The 23,875-nt window shown below is 40.5% G+C and overlaps 1 protein-coding gene across 1 annotated transcript in view; it reads left to right on the top strand.

The window, feature by feature from the left end:
- Positions 1-15,304, top strand: part of ptprn2 (protein tyrosine phosphatase receptor type N2) — a 123,332-nt gene extending 108,028 nt beyond the window's left edge. The window contains exons 16-22 of the mRNA XM_069159531.1: positions 2,119-2,196; positions 5,020-5,139; positions 6,000-6,166; positions 8,365-8,418; positions 9,460-9,524; positions 11,636-11,709; positions 13,756-15,304. Of these exons, the coding sequence (XP_069015632.1) occupies positions 2,119-2,196; positions 5,020-5,139; positions 6,000-6,166; positions 8,365-8,418; positions 9,460-9,524; positions 11,636-11,709; positions 13,756-13,827 (630 nt within the window). The 3' untranslated portion in view covers positions 13,828-15,304. The remainder of the gene's footprint in view (positions 1-2,118; positions 2,197-5,019; positions 5,140-5,999; positions 6,167-8,364; positions 8,419-9,459; positions 9,525-11,635; positions 11,710-13,755) is intronic.
- The last annotated feature ends 8,571 nt before the right edge of the window (positions 15,305-23,875 follow it).

Genomic DNA, 23,875 nt, shown 5'->3' with positions numbered 1-23,875 from the left:
CAAAAATATTTAACTTTTAAGGCCAAGTACAGTGTCCTTGACAAGTTGTTCTTCAGCATGAAAAAGCAAGTTCATAGAAAATGAAAAAAGCCTTTAAGATGACCCTGCGACTTCCTGTGTTTTTGAGTTATGCTCAGAGATGTCTCCCTCCTTAAATCAGTCTCTGTTACAAAGACAAACAACAAACAAACAAAAAAACAAAATTTCCGTTGATGGATGTCAGATTGATTAAAAAAATTGTCAATCACACCTTTATTTTGTAAAGTTTAAGACCTCAAACTTACAAAAAGGCCAAATATACATCAAGAGGGTGTCAATAGGTACTCACCCTGTTTCTTTTCCTTCAAAATATGTCAACATCTTTCCACTGATGCATCTCACACTCGAGGGTGTTCATTCAATAAAATTTAATCATTGATGTTTGGGGGGAAACCCAGCCGACACCTACTCAATCAAATCTCAATCACATCCCTCAAATCAAGTCCCACATGTCATTACGTCCCACCTCAGCATTCAGCTTCCTCACATCAGCTCCCTCCAGGCTTTAAAAGACCCTCCATAATGTCATGTTTCATGCAGAAACATGTCAAAGCAAGAAACAAATTTGCTCTGAGAGATGTTTTCATGAGGTCTTTGAGAGAGCAAATATTGGTATAGAGGCAATGTAGAAAATACCAGCAGGACACAAATAGGGCAATGTTGAAAAATAGTAACGACGAATTGGCAGGTCAAATTACAAAGTGTTTATTTTGGATATTCAAACGGTTGCAAGTTAAAAACACTCACAGACCACAGACCGGAGGAAACCTCAGACAGAACCAGGCTCAGAGTTTGGCGGCTAACTCCCTCGACCTGCTACCACAAGCTTCTATTTAGAGATATGCTTCCTTCATGCTGTCACCCAGTTGGCCTGGCTCCCTGGCTGCAGGGGACGCTAACAGAGGCTACGTTTGGTCGGCCCACACCGACTACTGGGGCCTGATTAGCTACTTCAGCTATTGGGTTGATTTCCATTATGGGGCAATGCGCCTCCAATGCTCTAAAAAGACTACATTTATGATTACAGTCACATTACAATTACCATTATCACTAAAGGAGGCAAGACAAAAACTAACCATCTGGCACACTGTGCAGAAGAGAGAATTAGACAGAGGGACGGAAGGCATTGCTAAATGCTAAGCTAATGGACCTGAAATTGTAAGAGTATATTGTATAGAAGTACAAGTATAGAATTAGCAAGACATTTTGCCACCCTGGTGTTTAAGTCAAGCAGTCGGAGTTGTAATTCATAATCATCTGCCACAGAGAGATTTGGTGTTGGTGAGCTAAGATTGACAGGATCCAGAATTAACATGTATGGCCTCCTGCCTTGTCCATTTGGCCTAATGTCAATGAAAGTGAAAAATAAGTCATGGATCCACCCCGTCAGTCAAATGCGCTCCAAAAGTTAATGGGTTCTTCCTTGGCCCATGATACAATCTTCCACCAATTTTCATGAAAACCAAGCTGGTTTAATTTGTAATCCTGCTGACAAAGAAACAGACAAAGTGCACCAAAAGCCAAAACTCCTTTGTCGAGATAACCACGACAAAAATCCTTTTGCTATTAAATTGCTATCAAATCTTTTAAAAAGAGACATTCTTCTTTTTATTTGCATAGAGAATAGTTGAAATCAATTGTTCTTATCAAGACTGGCAATACAGCAAAGTTCAAGGTCTCCATCTGCCATATATGCAAATATGATGTCTAAAGAGAGTGATTTTTTTTAACATTTTTCTTTGATAAACTGGCTGGCATTCAAACCACAGACTTCAAATGTCTTCAACATCCACTGTATCCCTTTATGACATTCACATTTTATCACGAAAAGCGTATAGTTTCCTCCATGTCCCGGTTTACTCCAATCACACCCATAAAAATAGTCACATTCTGAGTAACACAGGGTTTGAAGGAGGAACGAGAGAGAAGAAAATGAAAGTGTTTCCCTCAATACATGCTGATCTCTTTTTGTTGCTGCATCCAGATGGAGGCTTTGATGGAAGTCTTAACCAGACAATATGTTTTCATCCACCAGTCTCCGCCCAAACGCTGTGTCACTCTCTGTTCCCTCTCTCCCAGATGGACCATGACCCTCGCAACCCCACTTACATCACCTCGCAGGGCCCACTCGCTTCCACTGTGGCAGACTTCTGGCAGGTAATAGTCCTCTCTATTCACTTTTCAGCTTTTAACATTTTATTTGTGCAACAATGACGGCTTGGAAGAACCACAACAGAGCTACACGGTGTCTGACCCTCTGGTTTCATTTCATGGATTTTGATGTCCTCTTCTTGGTCTAGAAACGGGAGTGTCTCGGTTAGGTTGGATCAGTGAAGTAATGTGGTAGAAGTAATGGGTGTCTGAACACAGACATGAAATACATACTTTAAAATTCTGTGACTTGCACTTTTACTGATGATACTCATTATCTCTGATGTCTTTCACCAATAAACATCCATTAATTCAAACTCGATAAACTCAATTCATAAAACTTTCCTCAGAATCATCAAATTGTTGGTACCAAATTGATCCATTGATGGCTGTTTTATTGGTACGCTACCAACAGGAACTGCTAATAGCTAATTTGACATATTTTTAATGGTGCCACTTTGCCAAAATGTAAGCAAATAGAGGCTATAAAAACACAGCCCATAGTCACTACTAGTACTCCGCTCTTTTAATCCATGGCAACAATCACATCATGTTTACATCCTCTAAATCATCCCAGGGAACTGTGGCTCCAACGCATCATTATTGTCTCTCAAATAGAGGTAAGACAAAGGATAATTGTATATTTTTTTGGTAAATTGTATGCCTCGCTCCATGACTCCAATGTAATGCTGGTACACGAGAGACACAAACTGGTAATGGTGCGACCACTGTTCCTGCTCATCAATAAAACAGTGTTTGAGCTGAATATGTACAACAGACCTGCAGCTTTTAGTTTCACCTACAAGTTCAGTCATACACACCCCCAGGAAGCCTAATGGTATTTATAAAAATGCTGATATTTACTCCTATTTGCATGTTTCTCTCAGAGCTATTTGCATTCTGTTCCTTGTCCATAAATGTCAGAGGAACCTGCCATCAGTCACTACATCGAGGCTATTGTTAAACATGTCAACTTGTGCGGAAGTATGCCTTAAATGATGCATGGTTGCCAAATGGCATTCTTATGTGTTAATAGGACAGCACTGTAGTAATTAGTGGGCCTATCACCTCCATATGGTGAAGTAACTCCAGCTAGCCGTGACCAGGATGTAGAAGTGCGGAGCATAAATCCTGGCAGACCAGCTGGCCACGTACTCTGCACTCTGCATCTTGTACTGAACAGATACTCATTCTGAACCATTATGATCGTGCTGACTTTGTGTTTTCACAGACTGCTTGTGACTTAAGGAGAGGGGCGATGCTGAGTTTAGAGTGGGCTAGTTCTTGACACACAACAGAAATATCCTTCATTGTTTTAAATCGTCTTTTAAAAAACAACAAATCTGCTTCATTAAAAAAAGAAAACCTCAGCAGCTATTATCTGAAAATTGTACATCAATTGACACATCAGTTCAAATCGGAATAAAAGGTGCCCTGTTTGCTGTAGTTCATTTGTAAACTTGAAAGTGCCTCAAATGAAACAGTTGATAATTATCATTTTGGTTATTTGTTTGTCTGCCAGTGTTCTTCTGTGCCAGGTGAATAAATACATATCCATTATCCAATGAAATGGGCTTTTTAGCCACAAACTCAGCTCTGAATCTTTCCCAATTAAGCAGAAAATAATAGAAAATTAGATACAGATTGACTGACACACTGAGCATCAGTTCTGTGTCTGCGTAGTGGCCATTCATTATTCAGTATGGTTAACCTTGGGTTGTGGCAGGAGGGGGAAAAAAACACACTCTTTACCCCATTAAAAGTAAACAAACAGGGGAAACACTGGCACTCTCATGCAAATGGACCGTGCAGGAGGCAAATCTTTTCGTTCTGTCCTATCTAATCCACACCGGCCCCAGGCAGTGCTCTGAAAGGCGGCTCTGCTCTAATCCTCCACTCCTCATTCCTCCATCCCTTCATCCCTCACTCCTCCATCCACATCCCCTCTCCCTCCATCCGTGGCTATTACCTTAGCTCTGCTGGGCCTTGACTCCTGCTTCCTTCTTCTCAAAATTCAGTGGAAAAAAAAAAGCCAATCTGCATGAGTTCACACAGCGCAACTCGGGTCATTTTCAGGTTGTTTTTTTGTAACCTGCTTTCGTCCATGCAAATGAAGCAGAACTGGTTTTTGGAGCCTAGAAATTGTTAATTACATTTAAAAATTTTTTAAAAAGAATATGGCTGGGTTTTTAATCGGTGAAGATGGAAAATAAGAATGCACTGTTACCTCACTGCCGGCAAATATTTGCTAAATTTTACAAGACCAAATGGATAATATTCGCTCACATTATCACCTTGCCTAATCTCATCACATCCTGGCACAGTTGGCATGTAATGTGTCCACTGGGCTGGATCACAGAAGCTTGTGATTAGTGTATAGTCAAGGCCATTGTGTTTTTATAGCAATCATAAAACCCGCGTTTCCTCCTCATTTTCCTAATGGCTGCCGTGGGCCTGTATTTTTTCCCAAGGACACATTAGATTGTGATAAGATGAAATGGAGCAGCAGCGCGGTAGATGTTGTGATCTCGCTCAGACAGCTGAGAGAGGGCGACACATGACGCGCCCTCCTGCTGCTCGACCCAACATTTATCATTTGTCACACACAGAGAGGTGACATTTATTCATACTTCCTGGACAAAGATTAAGAAATCAATTTCACTCCAATACAAGGCTGCCATGTAATGCTAATGTGCAATATGCTGCTCTTAGTGGCACAGTTCAGCTACATATTAGTGCTGCTGGAATGTCACACAGATGCGTATGAAAGGCTTTGTTGCCTCCGGATGTGTTGAACGGATGTCTGACCTCGACTTTCCTGGTTGGTAGATGGTGTGGGAGAGTGGCTGCGTCGTCATCGTCATGCTAACCCCACTGTCTGAAAATGGAGTGAAGCAGTGTCACCACTACTGGCCTGACGAGGGATCTGATGTCTACCACATCTACGAGGTAAAGAGGTTCATCAGAAGTTACAAAGCTTGGATGCTGTCAAATTTAAAGACTCAGTACGGCCACAGTAAAAAAAAAAACTAAAAAAAACATGTTCCTCTTACTTTGGGTGATGTTCAACCGTGCAAATAGGTTTGGATTTTATGTGCTGATGTTTTGAGAAATACAATGTTGATGAATTGAATTTAGTTCGTGGTGCTTACAGCATTGCAAAATGTCAGCAGCAACATGTCTGTCCAGAAGCAATGTCCATGATTTACAGACCTCTCTGTGAACAGCTTTCGGTGGAACGACTTTCTGCACAGTAAAACCGTCTCTGTGAAGCTGCTGAGTAACAGCAACACTGTTTTCAATTCAATCAATTCAATTTTGTTTATATAGCGCCAAATCACGACACAGGTTATTTCGTGGCACTTAACACATTAAAGTCCTTACAGTTGAACTTTACAACGTTATACAGAGAAACCCAACAATACAACAATTCCCACATAAGCTAGGAGGGGAAAAAAAACTCCTCTGAGCATCATTGTTCTCACATTCTTTGGTATCTAACTTGGTTACATCTCATTCATCACAAAATGACTCCCTATTTTATTACAAGAAAACACATACACACATTTAAAACCAGTAGAATGGCTCGAAACCACTATATGTTAGAAGATGTAATTATGTTCATTTTGTGTAAAACTCACCCTTTAGTTAATTTGGTGTTAAAAGTGTTGATGCTAAAGATGCCTCCATTTTATTCCCCCAGGTTGTTGCATGGGTATTAATGCATTCCTTGTTGTGACTGCTGGTGTGAAAATGTAATTAGTAAACTTCATGTCATCTTTTGCATATTTTTTTTGGTCTATATTTAGGTCAATCTGGTGTCTGAGCACATCTGGTGTGAGGACTTCCTGGTGCGGAGCTTCTACCTGAAGAACCTGCAGACCAACGAGACTCGCACCGTCACCCAGTTCCACTTCCTGTCCTGGATGGACCGTGGCATCCCCACCTCGGCCAGGACGCTGTTAGACTTCCGCAGGTAGAGTGGAGATCCTGCCTGTTGGCCTCAGCGACCGCAGCTCGGCAGATTTCAGGCAGATTTCCATCATTACAACTGGCCTTTACCCTGAGCTTGCTCTTAATCACCTTCCCTTATATTCTGCATTCTGCAAGCGCCTCTGTGGTCCGTCTCCCTTTTGGCCCCTCTGCCTTTTGGTCTCCTAGAGAATGGTTGATCTAATAAGGACTGTGTTTCTGTACTATCCCTTTCATCCTGGGCCTATTTCCCTCACCTCCCTCCAGCACATGTGATGCAGCAAATTAACAGCCCCGCACTGCCTGGCTTGGCTTGGGAAGAAAAAGGAGAGAGAGAGAGAAAAAATACACCTAATTCAAACACCCAATTAAACGAGAGCTGTCTCACTAAAAACATGGGAGAGGGGGAAAGCTAGTGACTGAATAACCTGACTCTGTTCTCCATATAATGTGTTCTGCCAGAAGAGCAGCAATAGCTCCCATGGGAGAACCCAGGAGGGATAGAAAAAGCCCTCCAAATGAGAATAGATGCATCTGATTTGTGGATGGAAGTATGTCCCTTTGGTTTGTAATGCAGATGAGAGAGAAAAAAAAAGAAAAAAAAAGAGGATGTGTAGTGATATCATGTCATCCTTAGTTGGTGCTATTCTTTCAAATTGAACTGGGTGTAGCTTGCAGTCAGTTATATTTATTTATGATAATGGTGAGGAGGTGTGAGTTGTGTTTTGACTACCTACATATTTTTTTGCACTGCTGCAGAGATCTCTCTAACAGTTAGATTGTCTTGATTTAACTCCGTCGACGCCGCTGTAGGTTATTGGGAATCTAAAGCTCTGATTAAAGGATTCAGAGGTCTCAGATCCACACGATGTACTGTACACTCACGGTTTCATGGTTTCGGCCAAGTCGGTATCTTGCGGTTGCCAGTGTCATTTTTGTGATGTTGCAGCTAGTAATATGAGCCCAGTTGCATAGTCACAAAAGTGATCATTGGAAACTGTGTCTCCTCAGCCAGGCCTGTGCACAAACTGTCTTTTTCTCACTCTCTGTCTCCCTCCTCCTCTTCCTCTCACTGCTCCTTCCTCTGGCTTGCATGGGAACTCCAACCATCTCTGTATGCTGTCTAACTAAGAACATATTATGGTTTTACTCATATTTTTGATACCAAGCAATCTCAAAATTGGAAAAAAATATGCATTTAATGTAATACATTTAATGTAAAAGCCAAAATAAGAACACACAATACATAGAATTATGAAAAATAATAGGGTTTTTTTCCCTGCAAACCAACCATCGTATTTTCTATAATATCATGAGTTTTGTCACATTTGCTTTGAGATACAAGTACACATGGGAAATACTGTCAATAGATGTAGTTCTTCAGATCAAAATATTTAAAAAAAAAAAAAAAAAAAAAAAAAAAAACATCAGAAATGCAACATAAAAATGTCAAAACTAAGAAAATAATGAACAAGCTAGCAGTATTCAATGTGAAATGTTAGTATTTACATATTAAATTAGCTATTTAGAATATAATGACAAAACACATCATTGTTACTGTTAGCATATTAACTGTTTTGTTTACATACTTCTAGTAATAATAAACATTAGTGCAGAAAATACCAGATAAACTACAGAAATGATGAGATATTTACACATGCAATTTACATTTTGTCACTGAAAGGTGATAAACACGGGGGAAACGCGGAGAGACGCGGAGGCTCTCAGTGTAGTCAGTTTCCATGGCAACAGCGGGGTGTGAAAAGGCTTGTTGGCCTTCGCCGTGCCTGTGGTGTATAACATTCATAATTGGCCGGGGTTAATGCGTCGGCGGTCGGCACTCAACATCACACCACCACATCCATCACCCACATGTCACAGTGATGCTGTTTGAAATGATGCTCAATTTATTTACGTGCTGCAACATGCATTTCTCCCTCTATGCTCAAATTAAAGTGATTGATTGACAGGAGGGAGCATCTCTGAGTACTGTTTGGTCCTTTGGTTATTGCTGTCATTAATTTCATCCAGACCGCAGCGCGAGAAGTCCCTCATGGGTCGAATTTGTTTTAATTATCGCTTTTATTATTCAGCCAAAAGAATCAATCCTGTTTCCTGAATATTACTTAGCAACCTGTGCATTCACGACAACCTGCAGCCCTGCTTTTAATAACATTGAGTTTTCTTTTTTCTTTATTTCAGAAAGGTTAACAAGTGCTACCGGGGTCGATCTTGCCCGATAATTGTCCACTGCAGGCAAGTATAATTGTTTGAACCTTGTGACAGTGGCTGACCCTGCTGCATTGGGATAGAGAGTGTTTGTCGTGGCCTATGTGTTGGAGGGGAGAGGCTGTTTATTCAAACCCACTCAGTCCATTTACTCTATCTGTGTCCACTGGACCTGCTGTTTATTCCACTGACTGTGTTCTTATGTAAATCACATGGCACAAGCATATGCAGCCAAAGATGCCTCCATTTCCCATTTGGTTGAGTTAGTTAACTGGCCTTGATTGGTTTGTGTTAAACACCAGGTATCTGTCTTACCACTTTTAATAGTCACATCCTGTTAAGTCATGCATGGGGCCAGTAAGCCCACTCTCCCTCTGAGGCAGCTCTATGGACTGAGTGCCGAGCAGTGGATTAATGAAGCTATGGTGCTCAGGCCACTCTCCTGTTTTATTGGCCTTGCCTTTATTAGAGAGATGTCCACGCCTTGTTTGCAATTAACATGCAGAGCCGTTGAATGGCCGGCGGGCACAAAGGGAGGCTTTTCATAGGGCTATCTCTGGAGTAATGGAAAAGCAAGGCTCTCCAAAAGCTGTTCTCGAACCGCCCCTGGCCTCTCAACCTCTCCTCTGCTCCTGAGGTGCATGCATTTAAAAGCCTTTGTCCCCAGTGTGCCTTAGAAACCATTCCCCTCTCTCCAATAGCCAGGCAAGTCTCAAGACCACACATGCATTCGTGTGCAAAGGTTTAACATAATCACATTTATTGGAGCATCAAATATTCAGATCTGTTCAGCTTCTTTCACATGAATGTTAAGGATTATTATAGATTTTTTTTTTTTTTAGTTTTTAGGTATTCTGTTTTATCTGTGATAGTAGGTGTGACACAAATGGAGGAGTGTGCATCTGTATGCATGGACTAATTTGTGTTTAAATATGCTCTGCAGTCTCTCAGCAGATGCAGATGTAAATGAGCAATTTGTTTCCTTATAAGAAAAACACTCTGAGATTAGAGCGTCTCTCTCTGCCACCTTAATGATCTCTGTCTCTCTCTCTGTCTGACTCTCTGCAGTGATGGAGCTGGCAGGAGTGGGACTTACATCCTGATTGACATGGTCCTCAATAGGATGGCTAAAGGTAACAATCAATAGCTTCCCTTTCACTCTTTCTGCTTGCGTTGAGGTGTTGCCCTGGCAACGCTAAAGCCTCTCATTTTCCACAGAGGGTCTTGGGGATGCATTAGAGGGTGACTTTTCTGAGGCCTGGAGAGGCAGCAAAGACAGAGGCAGGCACGGAGCGAGCTGCTAGGAGAGCAGAACAAAGAGGAAACGGAGAAAAGGGAAATGAAAAAGAAACCTCCACCCGCATTAGTAATTATCTATTTAAGCCACCTTCACACCATATTGACCTGCATCACAACTGCAACATGAATTTAGATAGCACATGCATGGAAATGAAATGTTTAAAGGGAAAATACATTAAAAAAAAAAAAAAAAAAAAAAAAAAGCAGCTCCAGTGGTTTGAATCAATATTTAATATTTAATGGGAACATTGTGCTTATTTGATTTGATTATTGATTTATTCTTAACTGTGTGTAGTTTGCATTCCAATTTCACCCTGAAAATTGTTGACATTTTTTCCTATTTTACACAAATATGAACCAAACTGTGAAAATCGCCAGGATATTAGAAATCCGGACGTCAAGATGCCTTTACACTTTATTTCCTGTGATTTTGCGTTGGGCTTGATCCCTGCGGTTGGTCATTAATTATGGAAATTACAATACAAAAGCACAAATCTAAATAAATATAGAACTGGACCAGAAAAGCTACAGGTATCTTTGTGATGTGGGTTTATGATGGCATGTAAAACAGGACGAGTTTAAAGATGCATTTGTTCCTAAATTTGAGGGTGCTGTCATAAGAAAAACTTTAGTTTTTAGCTGAATCTCTTTGACAACAAAGCAGGAGTCGCAGCTTGACAAGAAAACTCTCAGTCTGCATGAATAAACAAAATGATCACGTCTATTTGTCTATTGAATTTCTTGTGAGACATCCACATTGTATTCATCTATTGTTGCGCCGGAGCTGGCTTCATCTAAAGGCTGCCTTAAGTCACCTTAAATCCCTCCATAGCTTAGCCTGCCCCCTACCCTTTGACCTTTGACTCTTTACCCCCTCCCCCCCTCGGCATGCCCTCCTCCTGCGACTCCGCCCCGTCAGAGCAGGTTAGGAGGAACGGCTGCCTCTGTTGCAGACCTTCCCTCCACTGTCTGTAAAACAGTAATAAGGCTGACCCGATCTGATGGAGTTCATGTAGTTCAGTGGCGACCGCGGTGATGAGAGGCGCCACTCGGTCTCTTTTTAACCTTTTGTTTTCTGTTTTAAAACCAAATGTATGAAATGTACATAATCTCTCTCTCCAAAGCTTTTGTCTTCGGTCGGAGAGCCTCTTCTTCAGCTTAACTTTGGATTCCAGCCCGTCTAAGACATGAAAGTCTTGTCGGAGCAGTGGAGTACTTTGAGTACTGAGTCCAGCTGCATTAAAATCCCGCTTTCTCTCTCGCTCTCACCCACACATAGATGCATACACACTCTCGCTCCATCTCCTTTCCTTCCTTTCTCTTTCTCACTTTCAAAGACATCTTGAGAGTTCAGGGGCTTTTTTTCTCCCCCTCTTTACATCTCTCTGTGTCGCTTTCCTCAAATGAGCTCCGACATGCTGCTTGCGATCCATAAATCTGAAAGTAGAATAAGATTTCCAGATTAACATCACAGACTCAACAGCAGCTGATCACTGTTGAAAGCAGGCAACTGTTGCATAGGTTAATCATCAGAGCGACTGCTGCAGAGCTGCTATAAATCATTTTAATTAGTTTGTTGATTCTCAGATGCATGCACACACACACACACACACACACATTCAGATATTGTTGTATCAAAATGCTCTGAGTGGACTTTCTAGTTAGACATCATCTAAACCAATTTCTGAACAAGATTCTCACAGAGCAGCCAGTGTGCAGTGTTTTTGATTGCATTATTGCACATTTCCCAAACCCCCAAAATATCCTCTTGCATATTTTATCGAGAAACAGTCTGTGGCTCTCGTCCAAGTCTTTCGAGGGATGAATGTAATAATTTTCAATCGCTGTGCTGTTCCAAAGGGAGGCCAGCATAAAGAGAGATTGACAGATGTGAGCTGGATTACTCTGCTGCTTTGAACTCTGTCCAATTTTCGGTCTGTTGCAGGTGCTAAAGAGATTGATATTGCCGCTACCCTGGAGCACTTGAGAGACCAGAGAGCTGGCATGGTCCAGACAAAGGTAAGGTCCCCGGCTTTGAGTTAGAGAGGTGGGGGGGGAGAAGGGAGGAGGAGCGGGGGAGCAGAGAGGGAGGAGAAGGGGGGGGGGGGGGGGAGTTGAAGGGGGGGTTGCAGTCATTCAAACAGACGATTGTCTACTTCATGTGCTCAGGATCAGGGGAAATGATGGTGTAATTGATAACTGCTCCAGGATTAGAAAAACATTGTCTTGGAAGATAATAACTCGGCGTTCCACATTTATCACAAGACACAGAGAATGACCAGGCTCTTTCACAGAAAGATTTTCTATTTTGAAGCTGCAACATTATAGGAATTTATGTTGTGTATTTGTATATTAATCACCTGAACAAAATAGGATGCAATTAATGATTATTTTCTCAGATAACTGATTAATCACTTCGTTGATGAAACATCCAATAAATGTCCATCAGAATTTCTCAGAGCTCAGAGTTACGTCTTTAAATGTATTTTTTTTGTATGACCAACAGTCCAAAACACAAAAAATTGTCAATTTACGATGAAATAGAACAAAAGTGGCATTTAAAAAAACGACAATTAACCCATTATCAGAAATGTTCTTTAAGATGATCTTTATCTGTTATGCCCCTCTCATAATGTGCTGCTACTTACTTTCTTCCATCTCAACAGTTTATATTTACATATCAATACAAGACAATAGTTTAGGGCGTGTACAAAGCCTTTCCTCTCATTCTCTAATGCAAATAATAATAGGTAGGAAGTCTCTTTTTTCTGTCTTGTAATAATGATAAAGGCAATCTAATCCAGCGGTGGGTAATAATATTTATGGGAGCTGCTTGCTAACAGACTCCAGTGTTCCTAAATGGTTCATTAATGCTGCTTTCACAGCTCTGCTCTATTCAACGCAGAGCAGCTTTTCAAGCACTTTCTCTTTTTTTTTTCCTCTGACAAGTCTTAGTGAAATTATATTGCAATATTGTTGATTCCACTTTGTGGCTTCATGCTGGGTCTACACAGAAATTAGATTGTAATGAGGTATGAAATTTAGAGTTCGGTTTCAAAGATTGGACAACCAATTATCTTTTTCCCCCTTTATGATGTTACCAGTTTATTTTTGGATAAAGCTCACAAAAAAAAGTTACATTAATTTCCCCCCTGTTTTTCTGCATACTCCTTTTGACAGACATCAACATGCAGTAATTACAGCATGTGTGACCGTTTTTCTTGCTCCCTAACATCCATCTCTGATCCGGAGAGCAGAGATTGATCTCCCCCCAGTGGTGTAAATGTGAACAGCACAGCATGCACAAAACCCCGATTTTAAATGAAAAACTTTAAACCCAACTTGGGATGAGATAAGGCGCGTATAACTGAGGTGGAGATGAAGGTGGTTGTACTTACATATTTTCTGGCCCCATCACAACCTCAAAAGACACATAAAAATAGAAAACATCAGCACTCCAAATAATCTCCACTGCAAAGCAAAAGGCACGGCCACCAGTGACTCCTCGGTATTGATTTAGCCTATCCTCAGGCCAGACTATGGCAGGCTGTGTGTTGACACATCTAAAGACGGTTCCCTCCAAACTCCTACGTACCTTTTCTCTGTGAGAGGACCCTGTGGCCTGCAGCCTGGGGAGAGGAGAGGAATATAAAAACACCAGGTCCATGGGGCAAACATCAATCAGCCCCTTTTGCGCTCCTCTGGGAGAACGATTTCACAAACAAGAACACACACACACACACACACACACAGATAAAGCAGAGACAGCTTGACTCAAAAGTTCCATTTTAAGACACACCTGGCTGGATCGATGGCGGTGTCGGCTACACGTGCACCCCAAGCAGAAAGCTCAAAGTGGTTCACCTTCACCTCCAGTCTGTGGCCAAACACATCCTAGGCAGGGTCAGGAGATACGGAGGCAGAGGAGGAGGCGGCAGCTGCCAATCATTCTGCAGTGGCATTCCTGAGTTGTTGCACACTTGGACGCGCACTAAAAGTTGATCCCTCCTTCTCTTCCCTCTTCTTTCCCTTGCATCCTTCCCTCCACCTCATCCTCCTCCTCAGGAGCAGTTTGAGTTTGCGCTGACAGCCGTGGCAGAGGAGGTGAACGCCATCCTGAAAGCGCTTCCTCAGTGAAGGCATCACACCCCCCCACACACACCTTCTTCTCGCTCGCTGAGCACCGGCTTCCTCTGCCCACTCAAGACTGACATCTCTCTCTGCCCTTCCTTCTCCTCACTCTGTTTCTCTCTCTTCTGTCTCTGCCTCCTCTTCACCTCTATATATATACTGTATACTTATGAATGTCGTGCGGGATATCTCACCTGGATTCATATTCGCAAACTACGCCTCGGAGCACAACTGTTGATCTGGGATCTGTGTTGTTTTAGTGGTTTGGGAGTAAGGTGTCTGATGTGGGAGCTTAGATCAGCGTTCTTGCTGTGAGATTTTTTTTTTTGTCAATATGAACCCCGGTACCTCTATAACTGTGATGTTGTTCCTGAACATACCGTTCTAGTGCCACTGACGAGATGTTTACGTGATGTCAAGTGAAGATTTTTGTTCCAAAAAGAGCTATCTACTGTCAAAAAACTGATATGAAATGCTTTGAAAAGGACTATTGGCACATTGAAAAGAAACTATATTAGGGCTGCAGGTAATAATTAATATCTCTTTTATTGTTTAGTCTTTGAAATGTTAAATAATAGTAAAAAATGGCAATTAAAATCTCTCAAAGGCGACTTTAATTTGCTTATTTTGTATTACTGTCAGTATGAAATCTTAAGATGTTCAAATTATTGTTATGTATGACAAATAAAAAACGCAAATTGTCATATTTGACCAGCTGGAATGAGAGAATATTTGCCATTTTTGATTGAAAAATAACAGAAACTACTGTTGCGGATTTTGTTTTCACCGATTGTGGAATAAATCAATCAACTAATCTTTGCAGCTTTAAACTACAATACTTTTAAGACAACATGTAAAGTAAATTAATTGAATGCCTGTAAAAACCGTCATATTGTACAGATTATATCCTCTAAACGAGTTGATGTACTGGATACATGTAGCCTTTTGGAAGTAAACTCCTCACATGTTTCTCCTCCTCTGTGATCTGACTCAGCTACTTATATACTCAGCATCACGTGGACAGATGTTGAAGTGTGTGTATTGTTGTACTTTGGGGTCCAGAACATCTCAAACTTGTGTCAAACTGCAAATTCTCCTCACGGATCACAACTATCGCAACATATCAACTGTTTTCTATTCCTCATCACATTAATTTTACATGTTTGTTACATAAACATCATATTAAATGTGAAATATACCAACTGACGTAGTCACTGCTTCTATTTAGAAATACTGTCATCCTATATCAATAGTAATAATAAGATATATTTATGAATTTACTTATTAGTTTGTCCCTCCATCGCTGGTATATTGTGACATTTCGTGCAACAGATTATTCCCTGTATGTATAGACGATGAATTACTTTATGAATCCTTATAGAGTGTTATCTGAAATGTATACTGAGAGCCTCAATCAGAACTATATATTTTGTGTGAGAAGTAAAATTCAGATTGATAATAAATCCGAACAGACAACACCGCTCTCCTGTCTGCTGTGTAATGTTCTTTCTGAAATACAAAAGGGAGCGAGGGGGCCGCCCTCACACCGAGAGTCGTTTGATTGAACACTAGCCTTCGTAAAGTCACAAAGAAAAAGCTGTATCGTGCTCCCCGAGGGTTTGTATCAGGGAAAGACACAGGTTTGTACAGATGAAATGTTTGGTTCAGCAGCTCTGTCAGCGGAGAAAGTGGCTGGGATTTGAAATGAAATCAATCATGTATTTCACCCACTGAGGTCTTCTCGCAACATTACAGGGAGGAGAGAGTCCAGTCAGTCAGAGTCCAGTTCAATCAATATTTACTGGAGGATGTAACTTTCAGCTTACAGGAATCAGACAACCGTCGCTTGTTTTAGTTTTGTTATCTATTGCTTTATATGTTGCTTCATTTTTGCACAGATCTCTCTTTCAAAATACGTTTTCGATCTCAATTGGTCTTTCCTGGTTAATCAAAGGTTTGTTATGATACATTTATTATTGCTCTAAAGCAGTTACACCCGCATACTTTTGCGTTTTTCATGTGTTTTAATAATTTGGTTTGCTTTTGTGACGAATGAAAGAAGCTTTTCTTATGTAAGTGGAAACGGTTGACATTCACTAAATTAAAAGGAGCCTTTCAAAGATCGTTAAAATGTTTTCATCAAAATAAAGAAAATAGATTTTAAAAAATGTCAACACAATGTACAATTACATATAGTTTCCAGAGCTTTCAGCCACATCTCATGGCCTCATGGCGATCCTTAGTTGCCAAATTAAGGGATATATCATGGAGATGATTTAGTTTGTTCTTATGTAGCTTGTATGTATGTAATAACATTCAGATTAATGTTAATGTTTTTGTTTTTTTTAACAGAGTGAATTAACTAAAGACTGGAAACAGGGATATAGCAAAGTAAAGGTAAGGTATTGCTTTCCAATAAGCACACTTTGTAAGATTCTGTTCATATTTTATGAATCATCTACTGACACATTACAGATCACACGTAAGCCATTAAAATGTTTGGGTTGCCATATTGTGAAAAATGGCTTCTTATCCTGTTCCAACTTTTCTTACAGTTACAATAAATAATATATCTCTAAACAAGCTTCACTTTCTAATAAGCTATCAAGCCCACAATAATTAATATTAAAAACGAGTGTTTCTTATCATCTATCAAGGCATAATTAAAAGAACAAGTACCCTGCTAAAAGGGCGTTTTCAGAACCTGGCAACCCTGCTTTTGTTTGTGTTGCCGGGGTTTATAGGTGATCTAAAGAGAATTCGTTAATTATTTATTACTAATGAATAAAGTCATTGTTTACAGATTATAAACTGTTCATAAAAGGTGCTTTTTTTTTTTTTTAGAACTTGTTACCAAAATAAAAGCATCTGTTCAGGTATCAGTATTGCCTCTATATAAACCAGTACACTGTATTGGTCACAGCCATGGCTATTATTGGTTATTATTAACAATTTAAATGCGGACATCCATGACACAGCATAATTTACTGAAAGGATTCAAAAGACAGCACAGTAAGGATTCTATTACCAGAGAAAATTATAGAGAATGCTGTATGGAGTATATATAATTTTCTACTTCTCAAACCATGTGTGCATGGGATTCTTTTGTGTGTGTGTGTGTGTGTGTGTGTGCGTGCGCGCGCTGCCCGTTGACATGTCCCTCCCTCCCTCTGACAGTTCTAATAGCCGGGAATGAGGCCTCATGCACTTCCTGAGGCCTCATTTGCATATGATTCGCTGATGAGCTGCCACCGCTAACCAGCAACACCAAACCAAAGCCCTATTAATATTCCCCCATTCAGGTTGTAAAGCACACAAACCTAATCAGCTTAGAAATTACTGTATGGAAACTATAATTACGCATGTTTAATTGCTTATCATCTGATGGGTACAAGTTTATTAGAAAATGTATTCATGGTAATTGCTTCCTGAGGTATCTGGTGTGCTACAATAGCATGTGATATCCTGTCAGCTCCCATTTGGGAGGATTAATGCGCTCTGAAAAAGTCACAAAATTAGATATTAGGTATTGCCTCTTTGGATGCTTGGTTTAACTCAAAGTGATTTTTAATTTAAGGATTTCTAAATTACTGCTTAAGCTCAGATAAGTCTTCAGAGTGAGATCCGTCAAAATCAGCATATCTCAGTGTTGTTAAGGAGTGCTGGCATATCACAGGGATACAAATGACTGTAAAGTAGGCAAATGACTGTGTCGTCAAGATGCCACTAGGATGTACCTGTCTGGCAAGGGGCAAAGTTTCTTCCACCAAACGGGAAAAGCTTTAAAATGACACAATAGAGAAAAGTCGCAGGAATGAAATGAGGAAACTCGTATCGTAAGAGAGAGTTTTGAAGAAAAGGCACCTTGAGGCCGATGAATCATTCAGTCCTGAAACAAGTAGATTAAGACACACTGCAGGTCCCTCGGACTGGCCTCGACGCCGCCAAGAACGTCGAGTGGGCCTTTTCAGCTGTGGAACTCAGTGAGTCTTACAGCTCTTGCCCACTCTTTGATGAACTCTCTATGGTTTATTGTAATCACTGTTGGCTCTCAGTCCTTCTGACACACTTGTAAATTCATGTGTATTTTTGAGGAAATGAAAGTCCAGCCAGTAGCTCCTCTTTGGATAACTCTCTCTTTCATTAGATCATTGATTCCCAACCAGTTGGGTGCTTGTATTTTCATTGGCAATTTTTTTTTATAAAGGTTATACAAGACATATATGTGTTCAGAAGGAAAATAATAGGCCTAATACAAAAAGGATTTTATATATATATGGTGGCAAGTAGAAGAACAAATAACAAGCCACTTTTATATTAACAATAGATCTGCAGTTTTCCTTCATCTCTGCAAAACGTGTTGGCATCTTTCAGCTTGTTTTGATTTTATGTCACAAAGCTTTACTGTTTCAGTTGCAACGTCCAAAGTTTGTCGGTGCCGCAGGCAGCAGCTTCCTGTGAAAATGCTCTTAAATTCAACTGTACACAAAACCTACCAAGCACCCAACCGCAGGCAAAGTTAGCAACTAGCAGGTGGACAAAGTTTAGCACCTAACAGAAGACAAACGTAGGAATTAACTGGTGAACAAATTAAGCACCTAACGAGCCAGATGTTTTTTCAGGATTTGGCCAAAAAGGGAAACGAGAAAATTGGACTTTGCCAGGAACCCGTTCCGAGTTAATGCTAATGTCGCTCTGCCTCTACTAGGTTTATACATAGGCGACTTTTTGCTAACAGGTGTGACATGAAAGGCAATAATAATGAATGTCAACATGTTGCATTCACAGCTTTTATTAACATCTAATTGGTTCTTTTAGTGGTCTCGTGCTGTCCGAATAAAGAAGACGATTATAATGAGTGAATCAGTGTGCGGTCCTCCTTCAAGTTACCAGCGCAAATTTTACGGGGTTGATGTGCTTTTTGGTTTGATTGCTGCCCCAAGTGGCCAAAAATAGATATTGCATGTTAAAATAACTATAAGCTGGTTTAAAACTAAGCATGCAGCAGGCCCCATCTTCATTTTTGAGGAATAAGAGTGCATCAAATCAGCACAGAAGCTGAGAAGTCAAAGCAGATATTTGAAAGTAATGAATTAATGCTCCCCCCCCCCCCCCCCCCCCCCCTCTCTCCCCTCAAGTGGTGGTGGTACAAATGCAAACTTGGAATGAAGCCTCCTATCTATCAAAGGGGGACAACAAAGGGGCCCTTGAAGCCTTCTCACAGAGCAGTGGGGGTACATCGCACAAAAGATGTTGAGAACCACTTCATTAGATGCTTCAGTCCAGTCATATTTTGGACTTAGTTTGAGATGCTGATATTAGTATTTGCCGAAAGAGGTTCATGGGTGAAATATCCTGTCATCATGCAGTGAACAAGTCAACAAAAACAATCGTTTTGCGTATTAAAGCACATCCAGGTAAATTATGGGATCAAACTTGAATCAGATCTGCTTAAAAAATAATTGGTGAGTAAAAAAAAAAAAAAAAAAAAAAAAGCACAGCTGCTTAACTTTTCAAGTCACGTTCAGTTTTTTGGATCCAAGTCCAGGAGGTGCTTTAGATCGCTGAAAAAAAACCCACCTGCAGATGACTCAACTTTTGAATGATAACATCCAACATGCTGACAAACATGTAATTTCCCCGTAGAGAGGGGTTGGGAAATCCCAGAGTGTTCGCTTGTTGGAAAAACTGTCCGGGATGCTTTCCAGGATTTCCCAAAGAGAAAAGCCTTGTTCTTCTTTGCTGGTGTTGTTGGGAATGAATGGAGAGCAGATTGCAGAGGCTGTGCCTCTCATGTCTGTCCAAGGCCTCGATACCTTTGATCTTCTTAAGAAACAAACAAGCTTTTAACTTGGCACTCCCGGCTAGTGTCTCTCCTCTTCTTCTTTCTTCGCTCGTCAAAACGCTGATCCTGAGAAAATTGATCTTGCATGAATTGTTACGCATACTCACAATCGTGCTTGTGCTTTAAAATGTGGACTCCCACCATGCTGTCACAAAAACTTTGCTTGATGCACATGTTTTTTAAATCTGAATGTTAAAAGCCAGATCAAGTATGATGTTTGGCTGCAGTGAACACAAAGTAATCAGATAAAGACAGATGTGATTTTAACCACATCTTAACGCTGCACAATAGTGTGTAGCTTCAGGATAAATGGCTGCAAAAGCTTCTTTTTTTTTTCTATCTTTGAACAAACTACGAGGCCCACATCACAGCGCTTTTGATCAAACACTTTCGAGCATCTGATTTGCGTCTCCAAGTGACTTTTGTTGTGCTTTTCACACAGATCAAACAAGGTTTAAACTGTTGTGTGAAAGAGTCTCGGATAAAGAAGAATGTCAGGTTTGATTCCTGAGTTAAATCATTTATCTTTATGAGGCGGCTTCAACAACTGTTTAGAGGTTCAAAGTTTGCCAGGTTAAAACTCAAGAGCTTAATGGTGATTTACTCAGTACTAAATTAAAATAGGCTGCACCACACAAGCTAGAGGTGGGGGGAAAAAATGAATCCAGTATAGTGTCGCCATATACTGTGTGGAAATATATTATCAATACATGGACGCCAGGAATATATATTTTTCAATATAAATAAATATAAATATAAATTTGTCAGGTTTATGCAAGATTTATGACAGCGTTGGTCAGTCTGTTGCATTTTGCTGCAATAAAAATGAATAAAGTGAAATGATTAGACTGAAAACTTCATTAAATAAAACAGATGTTGAGAAAGTTTTCTTTTGAGATCTAATTTGAAAATGAAAATAAGTTACAGCAATACTCACCATATCACGGGTTGTTTAATATTATAATAATGTCATATTATGACTTAAGTATCGTGATAATCACATATCGTGGAGCCTGTGGTGATTCCCATCTTTGTCATAGTTCTTATGTAGAGAATAGCTGTGCACAATATTCTGCAAATTACTTTATAGCATTCCACTGTAATAACATTAGCACCATGCATGGCAGCTCTGTCACCATTGGTGTTTAGTCACTGGAGTGTGTGTGTGAGAAAGGGTGAAGAGAAGGCCAACATCCTGAAACTCTTTCCAGACTGCTATAGGAAAATGGCACCACATAAGTTCAGAGCATTTACACACTAAATAAAACAGATGCGGTTCAGCCAAAAGCTATCATCAGCGTTATCAAATATTTGTGCCGGTATTCTGCTCTTTTGATTCTCGCTACAACCGTTGTGGTTCAAGATTTGTCAGTTGTGCGTGCCATTTCTCTACGTATTTCATAATTTGGCTCCCTACACATGTTCTTGTTGGAAGTTATGCTACAGCTGGTCACAGTCACTTCCTCTTATTTGAAGGATTGCTTTTGATACAACAGTGCTTCAGATGTTTCCAGCTAAAGTCTTTCGAGTAAAGGCATGATGTTATAATGATGTAATCCGAATCATGAAATCACCGGTTTGAAAACTATTGAGGTTACTGAGAACTTTTATGAACACACAAATGCAGTGAAACGTTCATGGATTGGTGTTGTAACCCAGTTCAGGTGTAGCGGGGTCGGACGGGTGCTTTATGGGATTCATGGTCCAGTGGTGGTATTTAAAGAGATTTGTTGAAAGGTTCCGAGATGAAAAGTGAAAAGTCACAGTCAACATCTCTCTGAGCAGAAAAGGCAAAGGCAATCAGGAAGCAAATCTCCTCTCATTACCCCTCTTGCTTCCTTCTCTGTGGTTATTAATGGGCGTACAGCCGCCACAGTGACATTTTACACTGCTTCATCCCTGTCCCATCATGCATCTAGGGATACCCTGGCATTTTAGCCGCAGTGTTTTTATCAGTGTCTGCGGCGGCGCTGACCAGCACGACTTCAATCCTGCTCACTGTCACTCATCATAACTGAGTTTATCAACACACATCTAATCGCCACACTCTGCAGGGACCCTAACCATTTGCATACTAAGATTGCTTTCTTTTGCTCGGCTGAGAGCGCGCCTCCTTTGCATAATTATTAATGATAAAGAGACGGTGAACAAATGTGTCAGAAGGTATTAGCATCGAGTATACAACTAGATTCTAAAGGATCCGTTTAGTGACATGCCAGGATGAGAGACGAGGGCAGAGGGGAGCAAAACTGAGCCGAGAGAGCAAGACTGTCAAGGGAAGCACTTTTGCATGAAGTGAAGGGGTTAATTAAAAGGCATGGGATGGAAGATATAGAGAAGTGCGGTGTTGTTTTGTATTTTAAATCGGTGTTTAAAAAGGAAGCCCGATTGAGATTAAGAGTCAAAAAGAACATAAACAGAAGTGTTGCCTACAAACGGCAGACGGAAATTTGACAAAAGCCCTCGGAGGACTTAAGTTTAGAGATAAAGCAGCAGGATGCGGGACGAGGAGCCGAGCCTGAAATATAACATATAATCACATCAAAGAAAATATTGCTCCAGTGGAAGGAAAACCCACAGTGGTGAACAACACAAGATGTTTACATACAGCGGAGTCACTGTCGCTGCTGTTTCAGTCTTTCTGCTGTGTGCCATTAAAGCAGCAGGCCCATATTGTTTGTCATCTGTTGTCGGTAATTACCAGTTTTTACACCGTCTTACCCTCTGTGGATAATGCTCAGCGTCTATACGAGAAGTGTTTCGTATGACTAGTTTAACTGCCTGCCACTTTATATGAAACAGCTGCACTCTTTTTACGGGAGAGGAATAAATAAGTCATGCACACTACGGTTCAGTTGGGGGTTAAAATGCCCTCCCCATGTTCTCTGCTAAACACAGGTCTGTGTACCCTCCGCGCAGAATAATAGCATGATATTAAAAATGTCCACGGCGATTGTTAAGTCACGGCGGCACATTTGCACCACAATGGATTGACCTTTTGTAAATCTTAATGGGGCTTTTTTTTTTTTTTTTTTTTTCACGAGTTTCAAAAGCAAAACATACTGTAACATGTAGAAAAATAACAGCTGTGTGACAAATGTTGACAGCCAAATATATTAAAGTCTGTAGCTGTGCAGTATTAGCGTTTAGCTTCATTTGTCTTATTTTCTAACTAATTAAAATGATTTGGTTCATCTGGAAAGAATTAAAGTGGCATTCTGCGTAAATTATCAGCTGTTTGCACCTGTCTCCCCTTTAAGGCGGTCCAAACTTACCAAGTCACAGCATTCAGAATAATCACAGGGGTCACCAGGGGTCGCCGCTGGTCTCCCTTCTGGCTCTCCCTCAACAAATAACTGATAATAACCTTTGACCTCTCCTCTTTGCATGAGAATCGACATCAGTATTCCTAACCCCCTCTATAGCAACCTCAGGACCATTTGAAATGTCAGCCCTTCAAATCCAAACTTGATTTTTTTTTTTTTTTTTAATGAACCCATCCAGAGGTAGGGGGTGGATGGGTGTACGTTCGGGAGGAGGAGGAGGAGGGTGGAGTCGGGGGAGGCAAGCTTTGGGCTCATCTGCATCACAGATTAGGGTGCTTAGAGAAAAATCAACCATCCATGATTCATTACATGTTTCCTGCTGAGCCTCTGAGATGGCAACCGTCCTAGCAACAGGATCCTAGCAACAGCGACAATTCTCCGCCGCCGCGGCAGCCTATCAGGAACTTTGATGCCTGATCAAAATTTAGCCAATGAAGAGGGTGGGCATGCGGAAAGCGTGATGATGCGTTTCCTCACGCAGCTGGTCGGACTGGGGTGTGTTTAGAGCTGTGAGATCTCTGTGTGTGTGTGTGTGTGTGTGTGTGTGTGTGTGTGTGTGTGTGTGTGTGCGTGCGTGCGTGTAAATCTAATATTCAATTGCAATAAAAATATTATTATTAATGTCACAATAATTTGACTTGATATTTATACTGACATGTTATTTTAAACTATATTTTTAAACTAATGACAGCTACAAATACATCTAAATACAAAAAATATATATATTTATAAACATACAAAAATAGATCTAATTGTGATCAGAATATAACAAAAATGTATAAGTTATAATATATTCAAGTATTTGAGTACGTGTACTGATGGCGCTTTACTTATTATCACTTTATAAACTGACTTAACTATACAATAACCACGACAAGCAACT

This window comes from Embiotoca jacksoni, unplaced genomic scaffold (genome assembly GCF_022577435.1).
Source record: "Embiotoca jacksoni isolate LCO1_2020_lvr unplaced genomic scaffold, fEmbJac1.0.p SCAF_25, whole genome shotgun sequence".
Taxonomy (NCBI): Eukaryota; Metazoa; Chordata; class Actinopteri; family Embiotocidae; genus Embiotoca; species Embiotoca jacksoni.
Note: the sequence above shows the minus strand (reverse complement) of the source record. Positions and strands in the feature narration are given on the sequence as shown.